A 24,242-nucleotide genomic window follows, 5' to 3' on the forward strand; every position below is an offset into this window, starting at 1 on the left:
AATGAGCTTAAAATCATGCAAAACACTTAAGTTAGGTTACAAGAGAGTCAAAGGTGGTTTTAGAGATATTATGCTTGGTTTTACATTATTTTGACAGGATTTAACGAGAATTAAAGGATGGAAAGTGAAGTAGGAAGGAGTTGGACTCAAGAAAGAATGAAGAAAGGTGCAAAAGAAGAATCGCACCCACCGCTCAGCGCCAATTTCACCGCTGAGCGCCAGCTTCGTGGAAAAAGCCACTGTCAAATGCTTAAGCGTCAACGCTGAGCGTTCCAGTGGAGTATCGCACCTAGCGCTGAGCGATGGACCTAGCGTTGAGCGCTGTACTTATGGGCCTGGGCCAAAATTCTGTTATTTTTCTGTGTTATAAATAAACCCAGACGACTCAGTGCATGTATCTTTTGGCAGAAAAAGACGACAAAACACTTTCTACACTCATTGGAGGCAGCTTTTGGATGCAACAACTCCACTTTACCAAATCTAGGGTTTATCTTTTCATTCTTTCCATTCAATTCATCTAGTCTCACCATGACAATGGTGAACTAAACCCTTTGTTGTTGGAGAACGATGTAATCCTTTTGAAACTCTCTTATATCAAAGTTCTTATTTTATTCATATACTTTTGTTATCAATAGTTTTGGGTTTTCTTCTCTAAGTTGAGAGCTTGCATTGTTTAACTCATTCAGTGTTATGATCATTGATTTTGTCGATATGGGAACGTACAAAGAAATCTAGAACTGAGAAGAATTCTCTTGATTATGAAATATTACCTAGGAATAAGAATAGAACGGTCAATTGCTTTAAGCTTCTGTCATTAATGCGTTAGTAATTACTAGGGAGACTAAAAATAGTAAACTAGTAATTGATGATAGGCTCTTTTCGCTGAGGAATCGGGTTTAGAGTAAATTAGAAAGTTGCATGAACATTGATAACAGATAAGAATAATAGATATAGGAGAGTGGATTAGGATGAAACCGTAAACCCCAACAACACCATTCATTCATATCTTTATTTACCAATTGATCAAGCTTTGCATTTGCATGTTTATTTTAATTTTCACATTATAAACCATAAATTCATTCTTTATTTAAGTCTTATGAAATCAATTCACATGAACGTCTAGGCCTAAGAGTCCCTTGGGAAACGATATCTGGACTTACCATCTATTTATTACTTGATACGATCTGGTACACTTGTCAGGGTGTTAACAATGATCCTATTACAGGTCATGGTATATCTTAATTCTAGTAAAAGTGGGTGGCGGATAGAAAGCCATTTCTCACCGTGCCACTTCTTTCCTTACATGCCCAGAGACTCGGGACCTGGAACTAAGAGTGATCAATCTGAAGCTAGACAGACAAATGTCATTCATGCAATATTTCAAAACCCAGGGGACGCTCTCCGAGAACCCCTGGTCCTAAACCGAGCAGTGAGGTTCTATACGGACTCACTCTCGTCCTAAACTGAGCAGTGAGGTTCTATACGAACTCACTCTCGTCCTAAATCGAGCGGTATGGTTCAATACGAACTCTCACTCTTGTCCTAAATCGAGCGGTGGGGAACGTTCTTCGTGAACTCTCACTCTCGTCCCAATCTAAGTGGCAAAGTCTCGTCATCAAAACCTTTGGTAATCAATCTTTCTCGCCAGTTTAATTTGTGTGGAATATATACTTAAACCCCTTCGCACCTGCAAACAACTACTCGGAGCTTGGGGGGCTTAATGTACTATACCCTGGTGACCTATTGGTTAAGGAGAATCTGGAGTCAAAACAGACAACTAACCGGCTGCCAATCAAAGACTAATCATGAAAGGTAAATATCATTAATGACCAATTAATATATTTAATGGCCATATTGAATACGAATACACGCTATTTACGAGTGATTGACATGTTATATTGCACGAGAATATGATATTAATGGATAGTTAGCAGGTATATTGGTAAGTATTATTGAATTTGATTGTGTAAATATATATTATGTTAATGATTAATCAATGTGTTTGGTAGCCACAAACCTTATGAATATACTATAGGTAAAAGGACATGGTTCTATCCTTATAAAATATAAAGTTTTTGATAAAACATATTTGACTTGAGTGTCAGAATATCTTTTACAAATCAACCACTTATAAGAGAATTACATTCTCAAGAAAAGATTAAACAGTGAAAAAAAAAACAAAACATGAAAGAACGACCTACCCTCAAACAATTTCATACGAAAGAATAAAAGTATTAATAACCACGGTATCACCATTGACCATTATCCATCTCCATAATCACATAAAATATTCTCCTTCATGAAAAGAAAAACAGTCATATATGTAAACAAATGAGACGTGCACCTTTACGAAACTATATTACATATTACAAAAATAACAAGTTGATTTTTTTCTTAAACTTCGTGAAAAAGTCAATTCACACTTTAAAAGGTAGGAATTTGATTTTTATTATTAGGTTTTTAATTTATTTTTTACTTTTATAATTTTTTATTCAATTGAGTTATTATTTTCTAAGAAAAACATAATTAATTTTCTATTTTCTTAAAAAACTATCATTTATATTAAATTGGAATTACCTCTCCTTTAAAAGTGTCACATGTTAAAATATAAATTTGTCATATTTGGATTTTTTTTAGAGTCATCTTAAGATCCAAGCAAGTAAAACTCTTGCTTTAGGCCCCTAAAAAATATCCAAAACAATTAGTTATAATATATATCAATTAAATTAATTGTAAAATTATGTTTGAAAATAAAATTTAATTAAATTATTATGAGTAATGTTAAATTCTATTCGTATTGAAAGCGACATCTATTGAGTCAACAAATCATAACTTTGTTTAAAAAAAACAGAATAATTACATATTTTTTATTAATTCAATTTGACACACATTAGTCTATGTCTATTATTTTATTAAAGTTAATACACATTTGCAGTAATTTCGATTAGTAAGAATTTATAATCAAAAGATATATACATTAATGAGGCTATTGAACAATTAAAATGTCTTTCTTCATTTTTTATTTTTTTTGAAGAGTACATAGAAAAAAGATTTGAAAATGCATTGATTTATGGCAAGAAAATTGCTATTGAAATGAATATATAGTTTTGAAAAATGTATTAGTCACGAAAAAAACAATTTAATGGAAATATTGAAAATGAAATTGTAAAATCTCTTCAAGAATCATTTAGAATCAATTACTTTCTGGACATTGTGGGTAAAGCAATTACAATGCTTCAAAGTAGATTTCAACAATTTAAAATATACGAAGATATTTTTCTTTTTTATTTAGTATTAAAAAATTAAAGCTACTATATATTTTTGAAAGAAAAATGCTTAAATCTCAAAAAACATTTAAAAAATGATAATTTTGTTGAATCTTGTTGATTTGAATTTATTTTTAGAATTAAATATATTGAAGGAAATTATAAAATTGGAAAATAATCAACCAATTAACATTCTTAATTATATAAAAAAAGTATATATTCTTTTCCAAATACATGTATACCATGTAAAATAATGTTAACAATTCTAGTATGAGCTGTTGCAGAAAGATTAAACAGGCTTTATTATTTATTAAAGAAATGTAAATAAAATTAATTATCTCAATTTAGTATATGGTTTTGCATTACAAAAATATCAAAAAATAAATTTTAAATAAATTATAATAAATATGAACATAAATTATTTAATTAGCAAATAAAAATAAGTATTATGTTTATTTTAGACCTTCTAAACTTTTGAGTTGTTTCTACATCTTCTATTTGGAAAGTATTATTTGTTAAAATAAAAAAGTTTATAAAATAGAAAAGGATCCAATTTTTAATATCTATCTTAGATTTTAATATATCACACTTAAAATATTATATTGAATCTTTTTTTATAAAAATAGAGATTTAATTAAGTTAAAACTAAATATAAAAATCAAATACTTAAATATAGAGACTAAATTATTAATTAAATTTTATTTTAATTTGCCACATTTTTTATTTAAATATATCTTTACGAAGTAAAACAATGCATAAAGGATCTTTCTCTTTAGCAAAACAAAGCTAACCATAAATGCTTCAAATCAAATTAAAGAAAAATTATTAATCTAATGAAATAACATTACAATTTAGGTATATGTAAACATACTTAATTTGGTTTGAATCTTAAAGAGATTGATTTAAGGGTATGCATTAATATGAGTGGATTTGTTAGATATTTGTTTATGGGTTGTCCCCAAATTTCATAAATAAGAGAACCATTCTAATGTGGCGCCAGGCTGTAAGTTTTGGAAGAAAAAGCATTTTAAGAAAAAAAGTTAATACTTCTTGTTGTTTTAGTATAAAAAGTTAATCCTTCTATATTATATTATTATTGATGTATTTAATTGTGGTTATCACTTCACGTAACTTCAATAATAAAGTAAAGTATTGTAAAAAAATTGTTATAAATAGAGGAATTTTAAGTAAAATATATCTATTAATTATTTATGAAAAACAATATTTTTTAACGGTAAAATATCACACACAAAAAAGTGAGATATTTGTGTATAAATTTATGTATTAATGAATTAATCAAATATTAATTATTAATGTCTTAATTATTTATAAAAATTATTGATATAGATCAGAATTTCCCTTACATATAACTTTGCATTCTCTACTCCACTACCCAATTCTTTTTTGCTAGCATTTTAAATTCTCCTTGTAATCTTAATATGGGATTTGGGGTCACATGAAAGAAGAGAGGATATTGCATGTGATATCAATTGTAATATGAGATAGACTATGTCAATTTATAGTTAAATTATAGAGTTTTGACTCTTATACTCTTATAAGTATAAACAGTTGACTTTTTATTATTAAATATGATTTTTTACTTTATAATAAACACTCAATACAAGATACAAGACATTTATAATATTTTGGGATGGTGAGATGGTGGAAAAAAAAATCATAAGGGATAAATATATTTTAAGATAAATATTTATTAACAGTTCAAATAATTTAAAGTAGTTTAATTTAGATATTATAAACCATCACATGGTTGAATTCAGTTAAATTAGTATTACATTTTAGTTGTTATATTATTTTTTTTCCACCATCGCAACTTGCTTGAAAACTAACCTAGTACCAGAGTAGTCCAAAAATCAGTCATGGCCTATGTTTATGGCAACTCTAGTATATGTTGGGCTTACTAGAACATCAATGTTGGGTTTTGTGTGGGTTGCAACTTTAGCCCTCTTTAATGCTACAAACTCAATCCAAATTCATATACAAATAATATCTACAAAAATTTAAGAAATTAGAGAAAAAAAACATTTAATTCCCTTAAAATTTACCCCCTTTTACAAAATTTTATGTGTAATTATTTAAAAATAATAATGATATTTTGACAATATTTTTTTATAACATTTTAACATTATTTGTTTATAGTAGTGTTTATAATTATTATTATTATTGGTTATAGAATAATTTTTAACTAATCAAATAATAATATTAAAATATTATAAAAAAGTATTGTAAAATGTTTAATTGTCCTAAAAAAACACTCAAATATCTCTTCATTTTAGAATAAAGAACAAACATATTTTATTGTTACATTTTTTTTTAACTGACGAGAACATGTGATCTTCCATGTTTAATCTGAATTCCACAGTTTTCTGTGCAAACCTTATACATCTTCTTCTTCTTTTTCCTTTTATAGCATAAATCATGAGTGTCCAAACTTGTTCGGACACAAATTATGAGACTCCAACATGAAACTATTACCTACAAAAAGTAACAGTGTCTGAAAAATCATACGTTGTGAGATATGCTGTCTGAGAGTGCTTTTGCATGTCTTTGTTGAAAGTCTTCTAGTGCAATGGATTTGATCCATAAAAATCCCATGACAGAAATATTTCTCAGAGGAAAAGAATTCCAGAAAACGAAAAACCGTGTAGAAACAAGTGAGACGTCCATTCTAACCAGACTATAAAATGCAAATTAAAGAAAACAACATGTTGAATTTGTGTAATCATCAGAGGACAAAAACAAAAGCAAGCACACTTGTTTTGACGAGATGTTTTGTTTGGTAGCAAAGTGTAGTGAGTATAGTCCACGGTACCCTTTTCATGTACAATGACTCACAAGTTTTAAAGATACTTTTAGAAGGGTGCTTTGGTGAATTCACATTTTCGTATCTATATTCCTTGCCAACTACTGAAAGATATGCCAAAGTCAGAAATTATAAATTCCATACATTAAAATAATTGTGATTAAATGATTATGTATAGTTCCACCGACAGATTTCGATGTATAGAAGTTACGAAAAGGAAGTAAAATTAGGGTTTATATGGTCACAGTCTTAATACTCTTTTCCACCAAAACTCCCTCTCTCCTACCATACTGTTGAAGGATACACCAAACCAAACTCATTTAATAATCTCACCAAAATCATTGTTAATTATACAATAATGGATTCCTCTACCATTCCCCACCCAATACTCATTATAGAAATTACGTTCCTAATTGTATTTTCCTTTGTCTTTTATCTCCCAAAATCTATAGTCTATTTTTTTTTTATATGACTTTCTTAGGTCAAGGAAACCTTCACATATCATATTATACATTATTATTATGATACTTTAGAAATAATTTAAATACATCTTTACCTTTTATTCATGTAAAATATTGTGATATAAATTCTTAATATTTCATATGTATTGTGTGATGTTAATATTGATTTTAAAAAATGAATGTCCATAAGTATATATTTTGAATAAAAGTTAAGAATAAAAATTCTTAACAAAGTTGAAATTAACTAAGTAACTCTAAGGAAATATAAAAAAGTGAATCGAGGGAAATTATAAAAATGAGATTATTAATAGTGTTTAATTAATAAGCAATGAATTATTGATCCATCAATCAAATATATATTACCATATTTGGAGCTTAACATAAATGAGAAGATAAAAGTGAAGAGTAAGTAAAGAAAGGTGAAGAGATAGACTGATAGCCCGCCGGTGGGGGATAGGTCACACTCCATACAAAGAACAGATAGATGCTTCACTTAAGGAAAATGGTATTTCTTTTCTCATCATAAACTTTCCTTCTAAACCTATTAATCCAAATCTCCCAACAAATACTATTATATGATTTTATTCGAAATGTCTTTTCTCTAGAGTTTTAGTAAGGGTTGTATGGTACGTACACAGGAGTCTCTAGAGGACAGAAACAGCTCAGCTAATAATACCTGAGCATATGAGGGAACCCAAAGCCAAGTGGGCCACTACCACTTATTTCACATCTCCTTCAATGTATTTTTTTTTTTGTTTATTTACTATTAATTAATCATCATCTCATAAACAACTTATTCTCTGCGTGCTAATTGCGAACTAGTACATTTAATTAATTAATCCCCACACAGAATAATAACTTTACATGCAGAAGGTGAAAAAGTTATCCAAGACAGTCAAAACACATAGTTATTGACAATAATGAGAGTGGGTTTAATGTTAATGGTTCATTTATTCACGAGCCAGGTAGCAGTTGGGTTAGTGGATCCCACACCAATGAAAACCCGCCACGTAAGCCTTGGATTTTCACGAAGCAACCGACACCTCTGGATTTACCCATAGCCATTGACACTGATAAGTAATAACTAGTGTGACTTGTTCAGTCTCATATCGACCTCAACAACATCAAAGGCAATAAATCACACACCATTAACCCCACCGATACCAAAACAAAACCTGCTCTGTCTCCAACACAATCTCACAAACACACACCGCAACACAACATAAAACAACATTGTTACTCTCTCTCCTTCTCTCTTCTCTTTCTGTGTTGTGTCTGAAGCAAAACCCGCCATGGATTGCCGCATCTATGGCGTCACCATCCTTCTCTTCCTTCTTCCAACCATCACATTCTCTCTCTCACAAGGCCAAATAAACTCAAACTCTATCCTCGTGGCGCTGTTGGACTCGCATTACACTGAAGTTGCTGAGCTAGTGGAAAAAGCCATGCTCCTTCAAACGCTCGAAAATACTGTAATGAACCACAACATCACAATCTTCGCACCCAGAAATGAAGCTCTCGAACGCGATCTCGACCCTGATTTCAAGCGCTTCCTTCTCGAACCCCGCAACCTGCAGTCTCTCCAAACCCTTCTCATGTCCCACATCGTCCCCAAAAGAATCACCAAACCCGAATACCGATCCGGGTTAAGTAACCCAGCTCGACCCACCCGACACAAAACCCTAGCCCCGAATCACCACCTCTCTCTCCAGACCGTTAATTCCACTCACTGGAACGTCGACTCTTCCCGTGTCACCCACCCGGATTCCCTGACCCGACCCGACGGCGTCATCCATGGCATCGACACGCTCATCATTCCTCGCTCCGTACAAGACGACTTCAACCGCCGCCGCAACCTCATCTCCATCGCCGCCGTGAAACCCGAATCCGCTCCGGAGGTCGACCCGCGCACCCACCGCTTGAAAAAACCAGCTCCCCCGTCGCCGGCAGGCTCCCCGCCTGTGCTTCCGATCTACGACGCGATGGCGCCGGGACCCTCACTGGCTCCGGCACCTGCGCCTGGACCGGGTGGACCCCACCATCACTTCAACGGAGAGAAACAGGTGAAAGACTTCATCCAAACTCTCCTCCACTACGGTGGTTACAACGAAATGGCGGATATTCTGGTAAACTTAACGTCACTGGCGACGGAGATGGGAAGGTTAGTTTCGGAGGGTTACGTTTTGACGGTGCTGGCTCCTAACGACGAAGCGATGGCGAAGTTAACGACGGACCAGCTGAGTGAACCGGGTTCGCCCGAACAGATTATGTACTATCACTTGATTCCCGAGTATCAGACCGAGGAGAGCATGTACAATGCCGTTAGAAGGTTCGGGAAGGTCCGTTACGACACGTTACGGTTGCCTCATAAGGTGACGGCTCAGGAGGCTGATGGCTCCGTCAAGTTCGGTCACGGCGACGGGTCCGCGTATTTGTTCGACCCGGATATTTTCACGGATGGACGGATCTCCGTTCAGGGAATCGACGGCGTTCTGTTACCGCCTCAGGAGGAAGAGGCTGGGCCTGTGACCCGGGCCCAACCCGCTAAGGTCGTCGTTAAGCAAAGAAGAGGTGCGTTAATTGGTTGTTTAATTTTTTTTTTTCTCTTTTTCTTCGCTTTTACTTTTCTTTTTGTTTCGTGGTGTTTGTTTGGGTGTTTTTTAAGTCAAGATGACTATGATGTGCGTTTAATTTGGTTTTTTAGATTTAACTTATTATTTGCGTTTACTTTATATTATGTGGCTAGACTTTTGCTAGTTTTATTTATTTATTTATTTATTTTCAATTATTGATTAAGGATTAGTAAAACATGTGTATAGGTAATTGTTGTATAAATTCTATAGTGTATAAGATGTTTTTACTAACAAAGTTTAAAGTAGGATTAAATAATTTTCATACGAAATTCTTATTTATATCTTAAGTTGAAAATAGATTGTAGCTAAGATAAAAAGTTGTAGTTTCTTGAATAGGGCGTTTGGAATATGTGAGAATTTGTGCAATGTTTTGGTTTTGCCAAAGGTTAGACTGCCAGAAAAGTTTAAAATGGATTCTTAAGTTTTAAGAAAGAAGTGTAAAAGTTTAAAGAGTACATTGGCAGCACTCAACGTATCGAATTGCTTGTTAGGTCAAGCTTCTGAAAGGTGGAAAGAAACTTTTGAGAAAAGTTGCGTTCTTATGATTGTGGTGATACCAATATTTTATTGTCCCACCTATGCCAACAACTATCATCTTCTACTTCTAACCTTTTGCTTTTTAAATGCTTCACCATTTCTCACTAAATTTGTGAGTACTATAGTAAGTTCCTACTTTGTGCATGCTTGCATGTAGAATTTGGGAACTAGATGATGAACAATAGAGAGAAGACAATTATCTAGATAGAATGAATTTTTTGTTGGTAATCTCCATCTACAAACATGTTTGACTTGTAAACTTCTTTTCACATGCTAATATGCATAAAGAAATTATCTGCCTTATTTCAGTAAACTTTTTTCTTAATCTTATTTAAGTGATACTCTTCATAACTGATTAAATGCTTTTAGTTTCTAAGCTAAAGTTTGAATGGCATGGCAGGAAAATTGTTGGAAACAGCGTGTTGGATGCTTGGAAGCTTTGGTCAGAATTCCAGATTCATCTCTTGTCAATAAACTGCTCTTATCAGCATGCTAGCATGACTCGTTAAGAACGAAAATAGTGAGATTCTAACTCTACTACATCTCATGTTACGTGACAACTAGATTTAGCTTGTTAACTGGATCTTGTTGACTTAATTAAGGATTAATTATGAAGAGAGTATTCTTGCATGTCAACTTTGATTTATTTTGTTCAATAATTGAATTTTCAAAGCTAAAATTGTTATCACAGTATAAAAATCTGGTAAGTTGGTGTTCCCTCTCTATCATGTGGGCTTGAATATCAAATTCTAAAAAGTATAAAATATGCAAAAGTAAACTTCATTTATTGTTACTCTTTCATATCCATTTTGGTTAGTTGCTTTTGGGGTTAGTTAATACATTCTGTAACAATTGTTTTCTATTAAGTTGACCTTAAAGTTTGTTATTTTCCTTAAACATTTTGTGTTTACTTACACATGGTTGGATGCAGCTGCACAGGAAATTCCAAAGATGTAAAAAGTCAACGGAATGTGAAGGACAGGTTACATGAAAATGGTTAATAGCAGGTTCTATGGGTTTGGTTTTTATTCCCCAGTTTTTGTGATGCTCTTTTTCTTTTTCCTTCTCGATTTTCTCTTTGTGGATTTGGGTCTTGAACTGGAGAACAAAAGCTTCTTCTCAAGTGTAGTAAAACAATATATAGTGCATATATGCAATTTAGATTCAGTTCATAGCAGTACTGCCACAGATCGTTAGGAGGTTGTGTCTGGTGGGATGAGAAGGCTTTTTTATGTAATAAGATGGCAGGGAAATCTGTGCCCGATTCAGTAAGTAATTTTACAAATGGAAATACAGTAATAATCGATCAATAAAATGATTCTTTTCTGTATTCACAGTTTGTAAATTTCATCTTCTTCCCTTTCTACCATTCATCTCTCTATTTACTTTAAAACGAGTTATAATTGGACCTTTTAGTTGTAGAAACATTACATAATTCAGTGCTTCAATCATATATGATGATTGAAAATTACGAATATGACGTCCAATCACAAAACCTCAACATCATACCTATAAAGTCTGCTAGTCAATGAGTGTGATCTAACAACATAGATAAAAACAAATGTGGCCAAGAAGTCTTAAAGCATTTTAACTGTAGGCATTCATATAGTATCATCCATGTGATATTACAGTTTTTTTTTTTTAATTTATTGTATGAATATTTAAAACAGTAAATATGATTTACAACTCATTCTGAATCTGAAAATGAAAAGTACCTCTTTGCTGGGGATTGACAAAATTCAAATCTTTTATTCATTATTATTACTATTATTACTGTTATTATTATTATTATTATTTTCAGATTGCTCATTCGTGTGCAGAAGAATTTGGGGCCATTTATTGAGTTGACAAGTCACTTTCTTAGTTTTTAAGCTCACAACAACCAAAGGCCCACGCAGATATGGATCCTAAAACATAATGGAATCTATAAAGTAATAATAAATAGGAATGGTTGGTGAGTGATATTTAATTTAAGAAAATATAAAAAAAATCCAATAATAAATATATATATAATTCACTCATATTTCTCGTCAATTTGTGTATATATATAAGATAGTGTGCCCTCAATTAAGAACATTCGAATCTTGGGAAGGTGTAGGAAGCCTTCCCATTAGTTAGGGCGATTAAGTTCATGAATTCCCTAACCGAAAAGAAATATTATTCATACTGATACAATGAATAAACATAAAGTAGTTAAGTTCAATCTACATAATGAAAACATATATAAAACATATTTGAAAAACTGAAATTAATTTAAATAGTATTAATTCATGTTATCCAACTTATTCTTCTTCATGTTACCCAACAATTGAACTTCTCCCAAAACAAAAGGAGGCAAAAATTGATAAAATTTTGAATGAACTCATTCAATTTTTTCCGTTTGGAGTACTTAATATCGCTCATCCAGGTAAAACATCATTTCGGCATTCATGTCATTGCAGAAGAATATCACGGAAGAAAAGAGTAACAGCTCAAACCAGAAATAAACGCTTCATAAAATAGAGAGCAAAATTCTAATTTCTAACGTGGACAGACTGAAATCATCTACAGCCACCACAAGTAGTCAATCCATGTTCTCCTTGGAAAATTTACTAAAACTCAAACGCAAAGTTATGAAGCCTGAACATCAACTACATGAAGAGCATGGTTCTATACAAATACTGCTAGTGGCTCGACAAAAAGGCACGATGTCAAATATTTCACCTTTTTCTTTTTGGAGCTTGAGCAACCTTCTTCCCAGATGCGGAAGCACCTTTTCCTCTACCAGCCGATGCCTTCTTGGAACTCGAATTACCCGTTCCCTTCAGTTCCAACTGTACTTGCGTGGCTACATGAATCAACCAAGATGTATAAATCATAAATCACTTAAAACTACAATAAAGCAACCTCCAATGGCACATGACGAGCACATACCTTTTGAATTCAAGCTTTGAAGTTCTGATTGCAGCTTCTCACCCTTGGTGATGCCTTCTAATGCATCACACGAACAAAAATTGTCAAAAGCAATCAATCAATATTAAAAGAATAATAATAAAAACCAAATAACTTACCCAACTCTTCTGTGTCAGAGGTGTTCTCTTCTTCACTCTCGTCAAAGGTGTCATCTTCATTTTTGCCTCCTTCCTCGGCTGGTTCAAGAATAGCAGCAATCCGCTTCTTAGGGGCCTTCTTTACACCAGGAAGTGTGATTTGGTCGGCAACTCGAACCACCCGAGATCTGCTTTGCTCTTTGTAGGCTTTTGTCAAAGCTGACTTAACGGCAGGCTGGATCCCGTCTAGTGGATTAGGCTGACCCTGATGCATGTAAAATCAAAACATTAACCCGAGGTTGATAGTAGTTTGTAGTATAAAGAAAAACATCAAATATATTTAAGGAACCTTGAATTTTGATAACTCTACTATAGTATCAAAATCTTCCTGACTGATAGAGTATGTATTCATGAATTCCACAACTTGTTGAACCGCTTCAGCCTGGTCATTATTCCGAAAGGGCAATTAAATTTTGTTCAGCATTTCAGCTTAAAACATTTGGAATATTTAGAATCAAAGAAACACATATACTTCCAACCTTAGGAAGGGTTCGTAGGGGTTCAGTCAGTCGTTTAAGAATAAGTGTAAGGTATTCCATTCGAATGGTATCCCTGCAAACCATTTAGTGAAGTATGACTATAATCACTCTACTAGAAACTGTAGTAATGGAGATCACTGGAGATGTAACTTTATAAAACTAATAGATATGCCCACACATACAAAACCAAATTACATCCCACATTTGTATATATAAAACGGAAGCACCAAAGCTAAGATTGGCATAATATTAAAAAATATAAAAATGATGACACAATGTCACCGGATTTGATCTGCACTTTATTTCTCTCCAAAATCATCAAGGTTTACAAATTTCCATGTATTGACAGAAGCATTTAGCAAGTAACCAGGTGACAATAAACTCAAAAAGAAGCGATCTGAAGGTAAAATATTGAATTCATATTTACCTTCCTGAACTGGATTCACGAGAAGCAAGAATGTGAACATGAAGATCATCCAAAAGCCTAAAGTTTTTGCCCATTGTCGAGTTCTTCCCCAGCCACCCACCAAACCGGTTGAAATTGCGTTCTCCCTGCAGATATAATACGAGTTATGATACAGACCTACAAGCAAAATCAGATGAGTTCAATGAAAAGACCAGTATAAACGACGACCCACAAAAGCCCACCATGAATAGGGATAATCGAAACAGGTCAACCAATTCATCCCGCCAAAATGGGTTGGTGGCATGACTGAACCCACCAACCCGCAAAAAACAACCAACGCAACTCATAATCAACCAAATCAACAATGGACTGCAACTCATTGTTGAAATATAATGTCTTTTATTCTATTATTAATATCTATGTTAGAGTTGTGTTAGGGGCTTCCCGCCCTTTTTCATTTTTTAGAACTACTGTCTTCTATAAGTACAAGTACAGTAAAAGCTGTATCAGACTATGTTAATAAAAAATATTAGACTCTTCACTTTCTCTCAAACTTCAAGTCTCATAATCCACCAAGTCAACAACGGACTGGGATGACTTGCTAAGTTGATTCCTTTCAATTTGAAATTCTAAAAGTGAGGTATTAGGATTGTAATTATATCATCACTGATTTGTGTTTGCACGTTATGGTTATCAGTGGTTTGAATTTTTTTTCATTTTCTGTTTATATTTATTTAGTGATTAACTTGTAGGTATCGTTTTTTAACCTACTTTAATTATTTCAATTTTTTAAAAATTACATTAACGTAACCTGTCTGTTATTGAATTTCCAAACAATGAGGTTGGGTGGACACATTTTGACACCATTAACCATAACTATAGTTTATGATGTAAAATCATCCTTGACTCCACTTTAATGTTTATTAAGTAAAGATATTGCAGAATGGTAGACAGTTTTACATCTTTAAGCATCTAAATTGGAGAATGCAATGAAACCAAGTCATGAATGAGCCAAGCATACAAGACATTAATATAAAGACATATAACACTTGTAAACTTGAGATAACGCCAATTTTTTCGAGACCTAGAGGAGATTGGAAACTAATAAGTCACGGGCAAACACATAAAGAACCATGACACTACGTCCAACCTAAAATCTTAATGCAATAGTTTTGTGGGTCTTTTCTTCTTATATGTTTTTATTCTTGTATATTTTTACCCGAGATGTAAAACTCCAACACATACTTAACTCTAATGAACTCCCCCTCAAGTGTGTCCCTTTGACATTGGTTATACTCTCCCTCGATGGAAGTACTATTCACCCAAACCCATATGTGGAACCATGACATCCCCTTCAACTTAAAACCTTAAGGAACACTCTAATCAGATCCAAAACTGCAGAATATAGAAGACTGAAGTGAAAGATGGGTTTCACTGGAGATGGGTGCCTCTGTCACTCGGGTAGCATAGAAGGAAGGGACTCTGGTGCTCTAGTTTTCAAAGGTCCGTAAGTTAACTTTGTCCTGATCATTTTCAAAGGTCCGTAGTTAACTTTGTCCTCACTACAGCAACCCTTCTTTATGGGCAAAAAAACTTTAAAGGACTGACACGTGAATGAAAAATGAACTCATCATGTACTGCCACTGCTGATGGCTTCTCAGCCACACGCTGAATGTGCCATTGATAACTATGTTCTCCCCCTGAGCCCAAAATAAAGAGGGCAGCAGGATGGTATTGACATACTGCAACTGCCAACACAATAAATTTTTTACCTGTTCAAGTATTTCTCTTTGGCCATGCAACAATGATGCACTGAAACAAACAAAGATGAAAAAGTGAATGGATAAAAAACTAGATAGAGCAAAATCTAAAAGAAAAGTGTTATTTGCCATATCAGTTACAAGGTTACATACGGAATTATGCATGTTGCTGTACAACTAGCTTGAGAGAGCTGCCACTGTCTATATCTGCGAATCTGAACATTCACTATATCCCCATCAGCAATAGACTCAGCAGCTCGGGCAATTAGGTTCATGCGTTTTATCCCATTGTCATCCTTACCGGCCAAGCTTGGTTTATAATTAATATAATTTTCCTGCAATGCATAATGCCATAAGGAACAGTTATGAAAGGAGTACTTGAAACACAAGCCACATTTGCAGCACCCAAGAATAAGAATGTGCATGGATCAATTTAACCTAGGGCAGGTTTCATATATATTTTCAGGATAGGGAATTCTAACATATAATTGGTATAACAACTGATATTGAAATCTAAAACCATACCAATTTTATATAATCCATTCTGCAATACTGTTATATAAATGTACACGTGAAATCAAATTTGAAAGAGGTTAATATAAGAAGTGCTATCCAAGCCATTGTCAACCAAGTTCTTCAGGCTATTGGTCTTCAAAGATAATTTAAACAAGCTAACTTGATAAAATAATGAAAATGAATTACCAAACCTGAATAAGAAGAGGAACAAGATCAGGATCACTCATGCTAAGGTTTATCCTCTCATCCATTTTCAACTTCCCAGCATTAAAACCAAAAAGCCTACAAGAAAAGAGATGTTGTTGTGAAATTGAATTTGGCCACAACCTTATGAGCAGTTAATCCTTCAGACATCTAAGCCATGCAGAGCGCCTCCAACCAACCCCCCCCCCCCCCTCCCCTCCCAATGGATCATTGATGAAACGGCAAACATTCACAGAACTACAGCTTATAAAGTATAAACCTTATTAAATATCATCACACCCACTTGTATCAGAGCAGACTAGTGAAAAAAAAAACATAATAACTAGAAATCAACACTTGAAATGAATGTAGGGATCCTCAAATTGATTAATTGGAACAAATAAAAATAATTAAGAGAACCATATTCATTAAAGAACAACTTTAATAGAAAAAATTCATTTGTTTGTCTAAACCATATCAACTGAGTTCACACCCTAAACATATTTTTTTCTTAACCCCTCAGAATACCAATTGAAAGTCCATTTTGCCTCCACCCAAGTCCCGTTAACGTATAAAATTTCTCACAGAAAAATCTACCTTTGAATAAGTTCATATTTTATTCCAAGGGAATAAAACATTTAGTCCATTAAGGAGGCCCATTGAAATTCTAATGCTTCGAACGAAGGCATGAGATATTCAACAGTATATAATGAGTTTAAAGACTAGTACAGAGATAAAATATATATTATACTTATCAACAGCCGTGAATGGTGAAATGTCTTCATCCTTTGCATTGGTAAGAAAGCGTTGTCTAATGTCGTCATAGTTGATAATTGACATAGAGAGGCTCATATACTGTAACTGATTTACTGCCATCCGCATATCTCCGTTAACTCTTTCTGCTAGTTCCTCAAGAGCAATCTGAAACAATCATTGTGAACAATTTAAGAAAATAGGTAAGTCAACACAGAAAATATTTCACAATTTGAGATGAATATAAATGATTGGAAGTAACTTTGAACCCTCGAAGTCCACACAATTAATCCAAAATAAAAATCCTCACAAACAAGATGGAACTTCGTAAGTAAAAAAGAAATCACCTCATTGACTTGAAGCCCTTCAGACTTTGCAACATCCATCAACCTCTTTGCCATCTGACATGAATAAAATATTAAGTTCAAAACTCTCCGTCCTCAGCATAATTGTTTTTTTAACATGCAAAGGAAACTAACAAACTTAAGAAAGTAATGCTACATGTTGCCGAATAGACCTGCATTTTAGGCTATGCAGACTACATATAAAAACTAAGATAATCTAATTTCCAAATGCAATGAAGCACATATCACTTAACAATAATAATCAATTTTATGATCTAGAACATGGTCATATAATTGCACGAGTTAAAGATCCCAACTCCTCATTTCAAGTTAATCAGGTAGCAGACTATGAAGAATTGTGGTGGACTCAAGTAAAACTCAACCAAGCAAGTTTGTGATCAAGTTGGTAAGACTATTTGTTCTTTTTCTTTTAAGTGAAACAACTCAAGTTGTGTTGTTTAGGCTTACAAAGAAAGAAGAAAAAGCAATTAAAGTGGTGGACTATGAAGCACATATCACTTAACAATAATAATCACTTTTATGATCTAGAACATGGTCATAAAATTGCACGAGTTAAAGATCCCAACTCCTCATTTCAAGTTAATCAGGTAGCAGACTATGAAGAATTGTGGTGGACTCAAGTAAAACTCAACCAAGCAAGTTTGTGAGCAAGTTGGCGAGACTATTTGTTCTTTTTCTTTTAAGTGAAACAACTCAAGTTGTGTTGTTTTGGCTTACAAAGAAAGAAGAAAAAGCAATTAATGTGTAGTTCACATTTCTCTCTCCCTTTCCCCTTCTTGTTAATAGAGGTGTTTTTTGTTGCAGGTTGCATCAATTGTCTTGTGGAGGAATCCAGGTGGACAAAGTAGCAATAAAATCACAACACTTAGATTGTTACAATCTTAAGTAAAAAAAAGTTATACCCAATCTATTAGTTAGATCTTTTGGCCCAGTAATAAACATTGGATCCAACACTTCTCCATTCATGACAATACTTCTAAGGTTTGTTGCAAGATTTTGGGCAGTTGAAGGTTATCATCATGGTTATCGAACAATGATTTGTTCTTCTCCCTGCCTTGTTGTGGGATTGCATAAAAGTTTGGAAACTCCACAAGCATGACCTTCTCCTCTACCCACTTACTTTCAATTTAAGGAAGACATTGTGCATTTTAACTGAAATCTGCACAACTATTGAAATTAATCTCTCCTTGCATTATTGAACATAAACTAAAATTCCTATTTTCATATTTACTTCTTAGAGTCCGAATTTACTACTTCTGCAATTCCTATATTGTTAGTACCATCTTATAATCTTATATACCTAGGAGTGTATAAAAATTCAGCAAAAGGAAAAGGGACTGCTTCTCAAGTGTTAAAAGTAGAAGAAATGGTACATATTAGGTGGAAACACAATAGATGAAGATATAAATGGGAGTCATAGTATGGAATCCTTATGTCTTAAGCACAACAAAGAAACATGTTACACACACACACACACACACATATATATATATATATATAATTTACATTGCATTAAATAGAGATGGGCCTAGATCCATATAGTAACATACATCTAGCACTCTCCCTTAAGTTAGAGGAGGGTGGGAAAGGTTGTGGGTTCAACTCCCCTCACTAAGACTTAAGAGTCATAAGGTTGGCTTGACAGGTTTGGAAGGGAGGGTGAGAGAGGTTGTGGGTTCAACTCCCTCCACTAACAAAATACTAACAACTAACATTTGCCTATAAAAAAAAATTCTACCTTAAGTTGCCATATATATATATATATATATATATATATATATATATATATATATATATATAGAGAGAGAGAGAGAGAGAGATAGATATATATGGTAAAGTACATCAAACAAATGTTATTGCTAGACTTGTTATGGATTTGCTACTTCACATTGCTTGAGCTTATTTAATGGTAATGAACTACTAGACTTGTTAACTTAATAGAGTGTTAGAAGTGGACTTTAAGTCTAACTAAACTCCACAAAACCGGCTTGTAAGGTAAGGTTTGCACCCACTTATATACTATGAATTGATCTTATCTCTAGTCAACGTGGGACTTCCAACACACCCCCCTCTTGCCGAAATATATACATCTCGGACGTGAAACTAGACATTAATGGATGGTCCGATAACGGCCCAATAACAGGTGGAACAATATGCCTAACAAACATATCGCTAGGATAGGTTTTAACATAGCTCTGATATCATGTTAAAAGGTGAACTTTAAACCTATCTCAACCCCACAAAACCGGCTTGTAAGATAAGGTTTACACCCACTTATATACTATGACTTGGCCTAGTCGATGTAAGACTTCCAACATAGAGGATTACTATTTTGCATTATTATGAAATTAAAATGTTCAACCATTATGTTATTTATAAATATTTTGACAATCTTTTAAATATTTATGAACTCTCTTGAGCCTATGAACCTCTCACAGGTTCATGCAAACTTTGAAGTTTGGCAATCTTGATATAGAGAAATAACTCAGTACTGAGATTATACACCCCATCTATGCCATAGAGGGGAAGCAACGAAAACAGGATAACCAGTAACAAACTATTTGCCAAAAAATAACAACTGGCTGTCATCATTTCCCTCCCAAAAACAATTAAATTAGCTCCACAGTTGAGGCAAGGTATGTAACATTTAAAATAGTTATATTTGGCTGGAGGTACTTCATTTAGCATCACTCAATATTGACTAAATATTTTTAGATAAAAACAGAAAGACCTGCTGCTTTGTAGGCTTCCGAAAACTTAGAAGCAAACAGTAGTTCACAAGGCTTTTAAGTTTCTGGCTGTAACGGTCATTGCAAATGCAGATGATAGGAATTTTTGATATCTTGATGGAAGCAATAAGATCAGCAACACCACCCCTATCACCAGCTGACATCCCATCAACCTCGTCCATAATTAGCACAGATTTGGAAAGCTTGGACCTGAAATTTATAATTAAAACGATTTAACAAGGTGCATTATGGACTCAAAACTTACATGTTATGATGAGTGATCAACCGTTCCATATTAGCACCAATAGACTCATTGGTTACAAGCTCCTTAACAGAATTTGTCTTGCTTCCACTAATTCCTTTCTCAATTTTGTTATCAGCTTTTCCACGGCTATCACTAGCATTAACCTTCAATGAATGTATGGACAAATGTGAGAGAAATTACATGGCAAAATAGATTTATCCAAATATACAAATTTACCGAGAAATATTGCAACCTCTATGGCTTGGAAACCAAGCTCCTGACAGACCAACTTTGCTGAAGTTGTTTTTCCTATACCAGGGGTTCCACTTAACAAGACAGCTTTTTTCAAACCAGAGTCATTTTGCTTTTTACCCTTTATTTTGTTACCAGTGTCCAAAAATTGTTCATGCCAAGCTTTCAACCAGTTACGTAGTTGAACAATCTGTACATTACATTTAAGGAAGTGAAAATTGATTATTCAAGTTCAGGTATACATTAAAACAAAATATAATCGCTAAAATATGCCAATGAAGACTAGTGATATACAAGTGACTGGTTCCCTATGACATCTTTTGGATCTTTAGGTCGATATTTCTCTGTCCACATAACAGAAGATTGAACAGTAGTAGCAGCCTTTGGCTTAGCTTGCTTAGAAGGTGATCGTGAAGACAGAGGAACTGCATTTGTTCATAAGGAATGCAACTCAGAACGTAAATAAACAAATACCCTTTGATTGTAATAAGTAAATTTAAACCCTCTGCTAATTCATGAATATAAAAAAATGATAATTAAAAGCACAACCAAACAATGCAGAAAATAGAAGCAGAAAGCATAAACTTATAAGGGCTTACCCTTTACTTGCGATTTCGGAGAAACTTTTGACGGGGATGCTACTGCAACAGCTTTATTCACAGGTTTCTTTTCTACCTGTGAAGGAGCTTTTGCAGGTTTTGATGCACGAATCATATCAAATAATCCATCCTCCGTGAGGAATGAAGTTCTATATAGAAATATAAAACATAGGTCGTATTACAATGGAAACAAAAACTGTTTTAAATGCTTTGTAACAGCATAAAAAAATAATGCTAACCCTAGCTCTTTGGCCTTTTCAGACTTCCGTCCCCCAATGTCTTCATCACATAGCAAATAATTCTGCAACGGAGGGTGTTAATCACATACTGATTATAAAATTAAAACACACTTGAATGAAAAATCCTTATCCAACCGTTTTCTTGCTGACAGATCCAGTGACTCGACCACCATGGCGCTTAATCAAATCTTCAGCTTCTTCACGTTCCAAACTGTAAATGTGCAGAACAAAAAATATATAAAAACCTAAACTAGCGAAATATGATCTGTAGACCCAAACTTTCAAAAATAGAATGAGAAACAATACTAAAACTAATAGTGGAGGATAAAAGATGAGCAATGAACAAACCAACTTCTGAACAAGCAAGTCAAGGAAAATATGAGAAGGCTACGTAAAAAATTTAGGATTCAATTACCTGTCCAGCGTTCCACTAATCACAAAAGTCAAGCCAGCTAAACAGTTAGGAGCACCTTCAGGGACTTCCTGACACACAAAAGAAGTCTCAATTCATTGACAAAAATTTTAAAAATCAAAAAATCCAAATGCTTGATAAATCTGAACCTTTTCTCCTTTGTGTGGGGGATCTTTTCTTTCTCCAAAATTCATGAATCCACCCCTACCACCTCCTCTACCTCTCCCACCACTTGATCGCCCAGATGCTCCCCTTCCTCCACCACCCCTTCCAGCAGATTTAACAGCAGACACGGCATCTTTGTCATCATCTTCGTCACTTTCTTCCAAAACTGCAGATTTTTGGGGAATTCCTTTACCTGATTCACTCTTTAATTTTTTTTTCGGAGTGGCCTCAGCTAACTTCTTTTTATTGGTGGGCAAGACAGAATCATCTCCAACATCTTCATGAATTTTCTTAGGCTCTGGTATATCTTCACTGTCCTTCACATTCTTTCTTTTAGCAGGTAACTCCTGCGTTTCTTTCTCATCTTTCACCTTTTGCTTGTTTGTGTTAAAATATTTGCTAGTTACCCTCCTCCCGGAGCTTTCTTGACCTCCAGCCACCTGCAAGAAGAGTAAAAATCATTTTCCCTTTTTCCCTTCAATAATTTTTTATACATTCAAATACCCTACCATCCCAAGTGATAATAGTTAATTCCCTGATTCGCCAAGCACCGGATGAAACCTACAACAATATTCAGCTCAAAAAGATAGAAATACGCAAAAAAAAAAAAAAAAAAAAAAAAAAAAAAACAACGACATAAGAAGTCTGCTTTTATCCATTACTAATACAAGCAAACAAACCCGCAACAAAAAAGGGTATCCCAAAACGATATTGTTGTTCTGAGGACAATGTAAGAACCAAAGTTTCGCATTCTTCAAATTCCATTATTTTTTTTCCATGCATGCCCCCATTTCCATTAAACCATTGGAAATAGAAACTAAACCTACACTCTGACTTCAAAACTCACTGCATTTAAAAATGAAAAAAAAAAACAATAAAACAAAATAAAATAAAACATAGAGCAGCAGCACACTAACATTTTTATCGGACTGGGGTTTATCCGAAGAAGGCTTGGATTGATTGGAAGGCTTGGAGGGAGCGGCATTGTTGCCCTTGTCATGTGATTTCATAAACCACTTCCTTATATCACTCTGCAATTCGACAGAGAGAAAGAAAAAACATAAGGTAACAAATTTCAAGGTGCAGAGAAAGATAATCGAAACGATAACGGTTTTTAAGAGGCGAAGAGAAGAGAAAGATAGAGAAAATAAGAACCCTAACTTACCATCTCTGTTTAGGGCGGGAGAACAGAAAGTTTGCACCACCTGAACGCAGACTGTGTTGTAACTTCACTCCCAAACAGCAATATTATTAGTTATTCTATTTATTATTTTAAAAGAGAAAAGAATAACTTCGGCTAATTTTAAAATTAAGACTTGAAAACCCATAAATATAAAATTTTTATTTTAATTCAAACCAGAGAAATAAAGTCAAAGTTACTAGAACAAATATATAATTAACTTTTCTTAGTGCCATAGAAATAAAAAATAAATAAAATAGAATCAGTATTAAATAGTATGTATGTATGGCTTAAAAAAAAGGAAGTATTTGTGGAAAGTAATATGCCTTATAATTAATATTATTATTGCATGCTATGAAAATATTTCTTCAAAATTTATTATTTGTATATTAATTAGCCTGAATAATAACAATTATTAATAAATAATTAATGAGAATAATAATTATTAATTTGAATGTTAGATTATCTTTTTATATGTATCTGTGGCACGGCTTGGATAAAAATAATGTAAAATCATTAGAAAGTTTATCTAAGAGACAACTTTGAATGTTTTCTTTCAACTCCTACCAAAAACAATTTGTTTTTCTTTCGAAGCAGAATTTAAAATTTAAAAATATATTTAAATTTATTTTCAACTAAGTATTTGTGGAAAGTAATATATCTTATAATTAATATTACTATTGTATGATATGTAAATATTCTTCTCAAAAATTATTATTTGTTTTTCTTTCGGCGCATAATTTAAAATTTAAAAATATAGTTAAATTTATATTCAACTATTTAAAATGTGATAATTTGTTTTTTTTCAATATTTACATTTAATGAACAAATAATGCGTATTTATTTATTTCTATTTTGACATTTTTTAAGGTACTGACTTATTCTTAGAAAGTGAAAGTAAATGACATTTATGTTTCTTAAATACTTTAAACAGAAATAATCGACACACGTTAGTTTAAAAAATCATACTTTCAAATATTTAAATATAGTCAAGTTATTTTAAAAATTTAAAATTTAACTTAAAAAAATAAATTTCATATTAATTTCATTAATTTTTTGTCGTAAAAATAATTAGTTTTGAAAATAAAACTTCTCCCTGTTTGAATGAATGAGAATTTTTTCCCTCTTCATATTTTTAATTATAGTTTTTGTT

The 24,242-nt window shown here is 33.2% G+C and overlaps 2 protein-coding genes across 3 annotated transcripts; one reads left to right on the plus strand and one right to left on the minus strand.

Annotated features, from left to right (window-relative positions):
* Positions 1-7,648: 7,648 nt before the first annotated feature.
* LOC106756417 (fasciclin-like arabinogalactan protein 15) lies at positions 7,649-11,050 on the plus strand. Its single transcript, XM_014638841.2, has 3 exons — positions 7,649-9,119; positions 10,119-10,238; positions 10,650-11,050. The coding sequence occupies exons 1-2, from the start codon at positions 7,841-7,843 to the stop codon at positions 10,190-10,192; spliced, it is 1,353 nt and encodes a 450-aa protein (XP_014494327.1). The 5' UTR covers positions 7,649-7,840; the 3' UTR covers positions 10,193-10,238; positions 10,650-11,050.
* A 1,132-nt stretch (positions 11,051-12,182) lies between these two features.
* Positions 12,183-23,148, minus strand: LOC106756431 (replication factor C subunit 1). 2 transcript variants are annotated; one of them, XM_014638859.2, is made up of 22 exons: positions 23,075-23,148; positions 22,827-22,940; positions 21,894-22,349; positions 21,748-21,815; positions 21,468-21,543; positions 21,333-21,394; positions 21,094-21,242; positions 20,789-20,919; positions 20,496-20,684; positions 20,285-20,406; positions 20,001-20,208; positions 17,252-17,305; positions 16,903-17,072; positions 16,160-16,250; positions 15,606-15,787; positions 15,465-15,504; positions 13,714-13,838; positions 13,287-13,359; positions 13,097-13,189; positions 12,769-13,012; positions 12,632-12,685; positions 12,183-12,545 (listed from the first exon to the last, which is right to left on the minus strand). In XM_014638859.2, the coding sequence occupies exons 1-22, from the start codon at positions 23,075-23,077 to the stop codon at positions 12,418-12,420; spliced, it is 2,832 nt and encodes a 943-aa protein (XP_014494345.1). In that variant the 5' UTR covers positions 23,078-23,148; the 3' UTR covers positions 12,183-12,417. The 2 variants fall into 2 exon arrangements, with proteins under 2 accessions (XP_014494345.1, XP_014494344.1); XM_014638858.2 differs by having other exon boundaries at positions 12,632-12,688.
* Positions 23,149-24,242: the final 1,094 nt, after the last annotated feature.

This window comes from Vigna radiata, chromosome 2 (genome assembly GCF_000741045.1).
Source record: "Vigna radiata var. radiata cultivar VC1973A chromosome 2, Vradiata_ver6, whole genome shotgun sequence".
NCBI classification, from domain to species: Eukaryota; Viridiplantae; Streptophyta; class Magnoliopsida; order Fabales; family Fabaceae; genus Vigna; species Vigna radiata.

Bases quoted from the DNA above. Each gene is read 5' to 3' on its own strand.
- LOC106756431 (XM_014638858.2), bottom strand. The intron at 21,816-21,893 runs GTTCAGATTTAT...TTTGTGTGTCAG, and splicing joins CCCCACACAAAGGAGAAAAG to GAAGTCCCTGAAGGTGCTCC. The intron at 15,505-15,605 runs GTATGTAACCTT...TGTTTGTTTCAG, and splicing joins ACAGCAACATGCATAATTCC to TGCATCATTGTTGCATGGCC.
- LOC106756417 (XM_014638841.2), top strand. From the start codon at position 7,841: ATGGATTGCCGCATCTATGGCGTCACCATCCTTCTCTTCCTTCTTCCA. The intron at 9,120-10,118 runs GTGCGTTAATTG...ATGGCATGGCAG, and splicing joins CGTCGTTAAGCAAAGAAGAG to GAAAATTGTTGGAAACAGCG.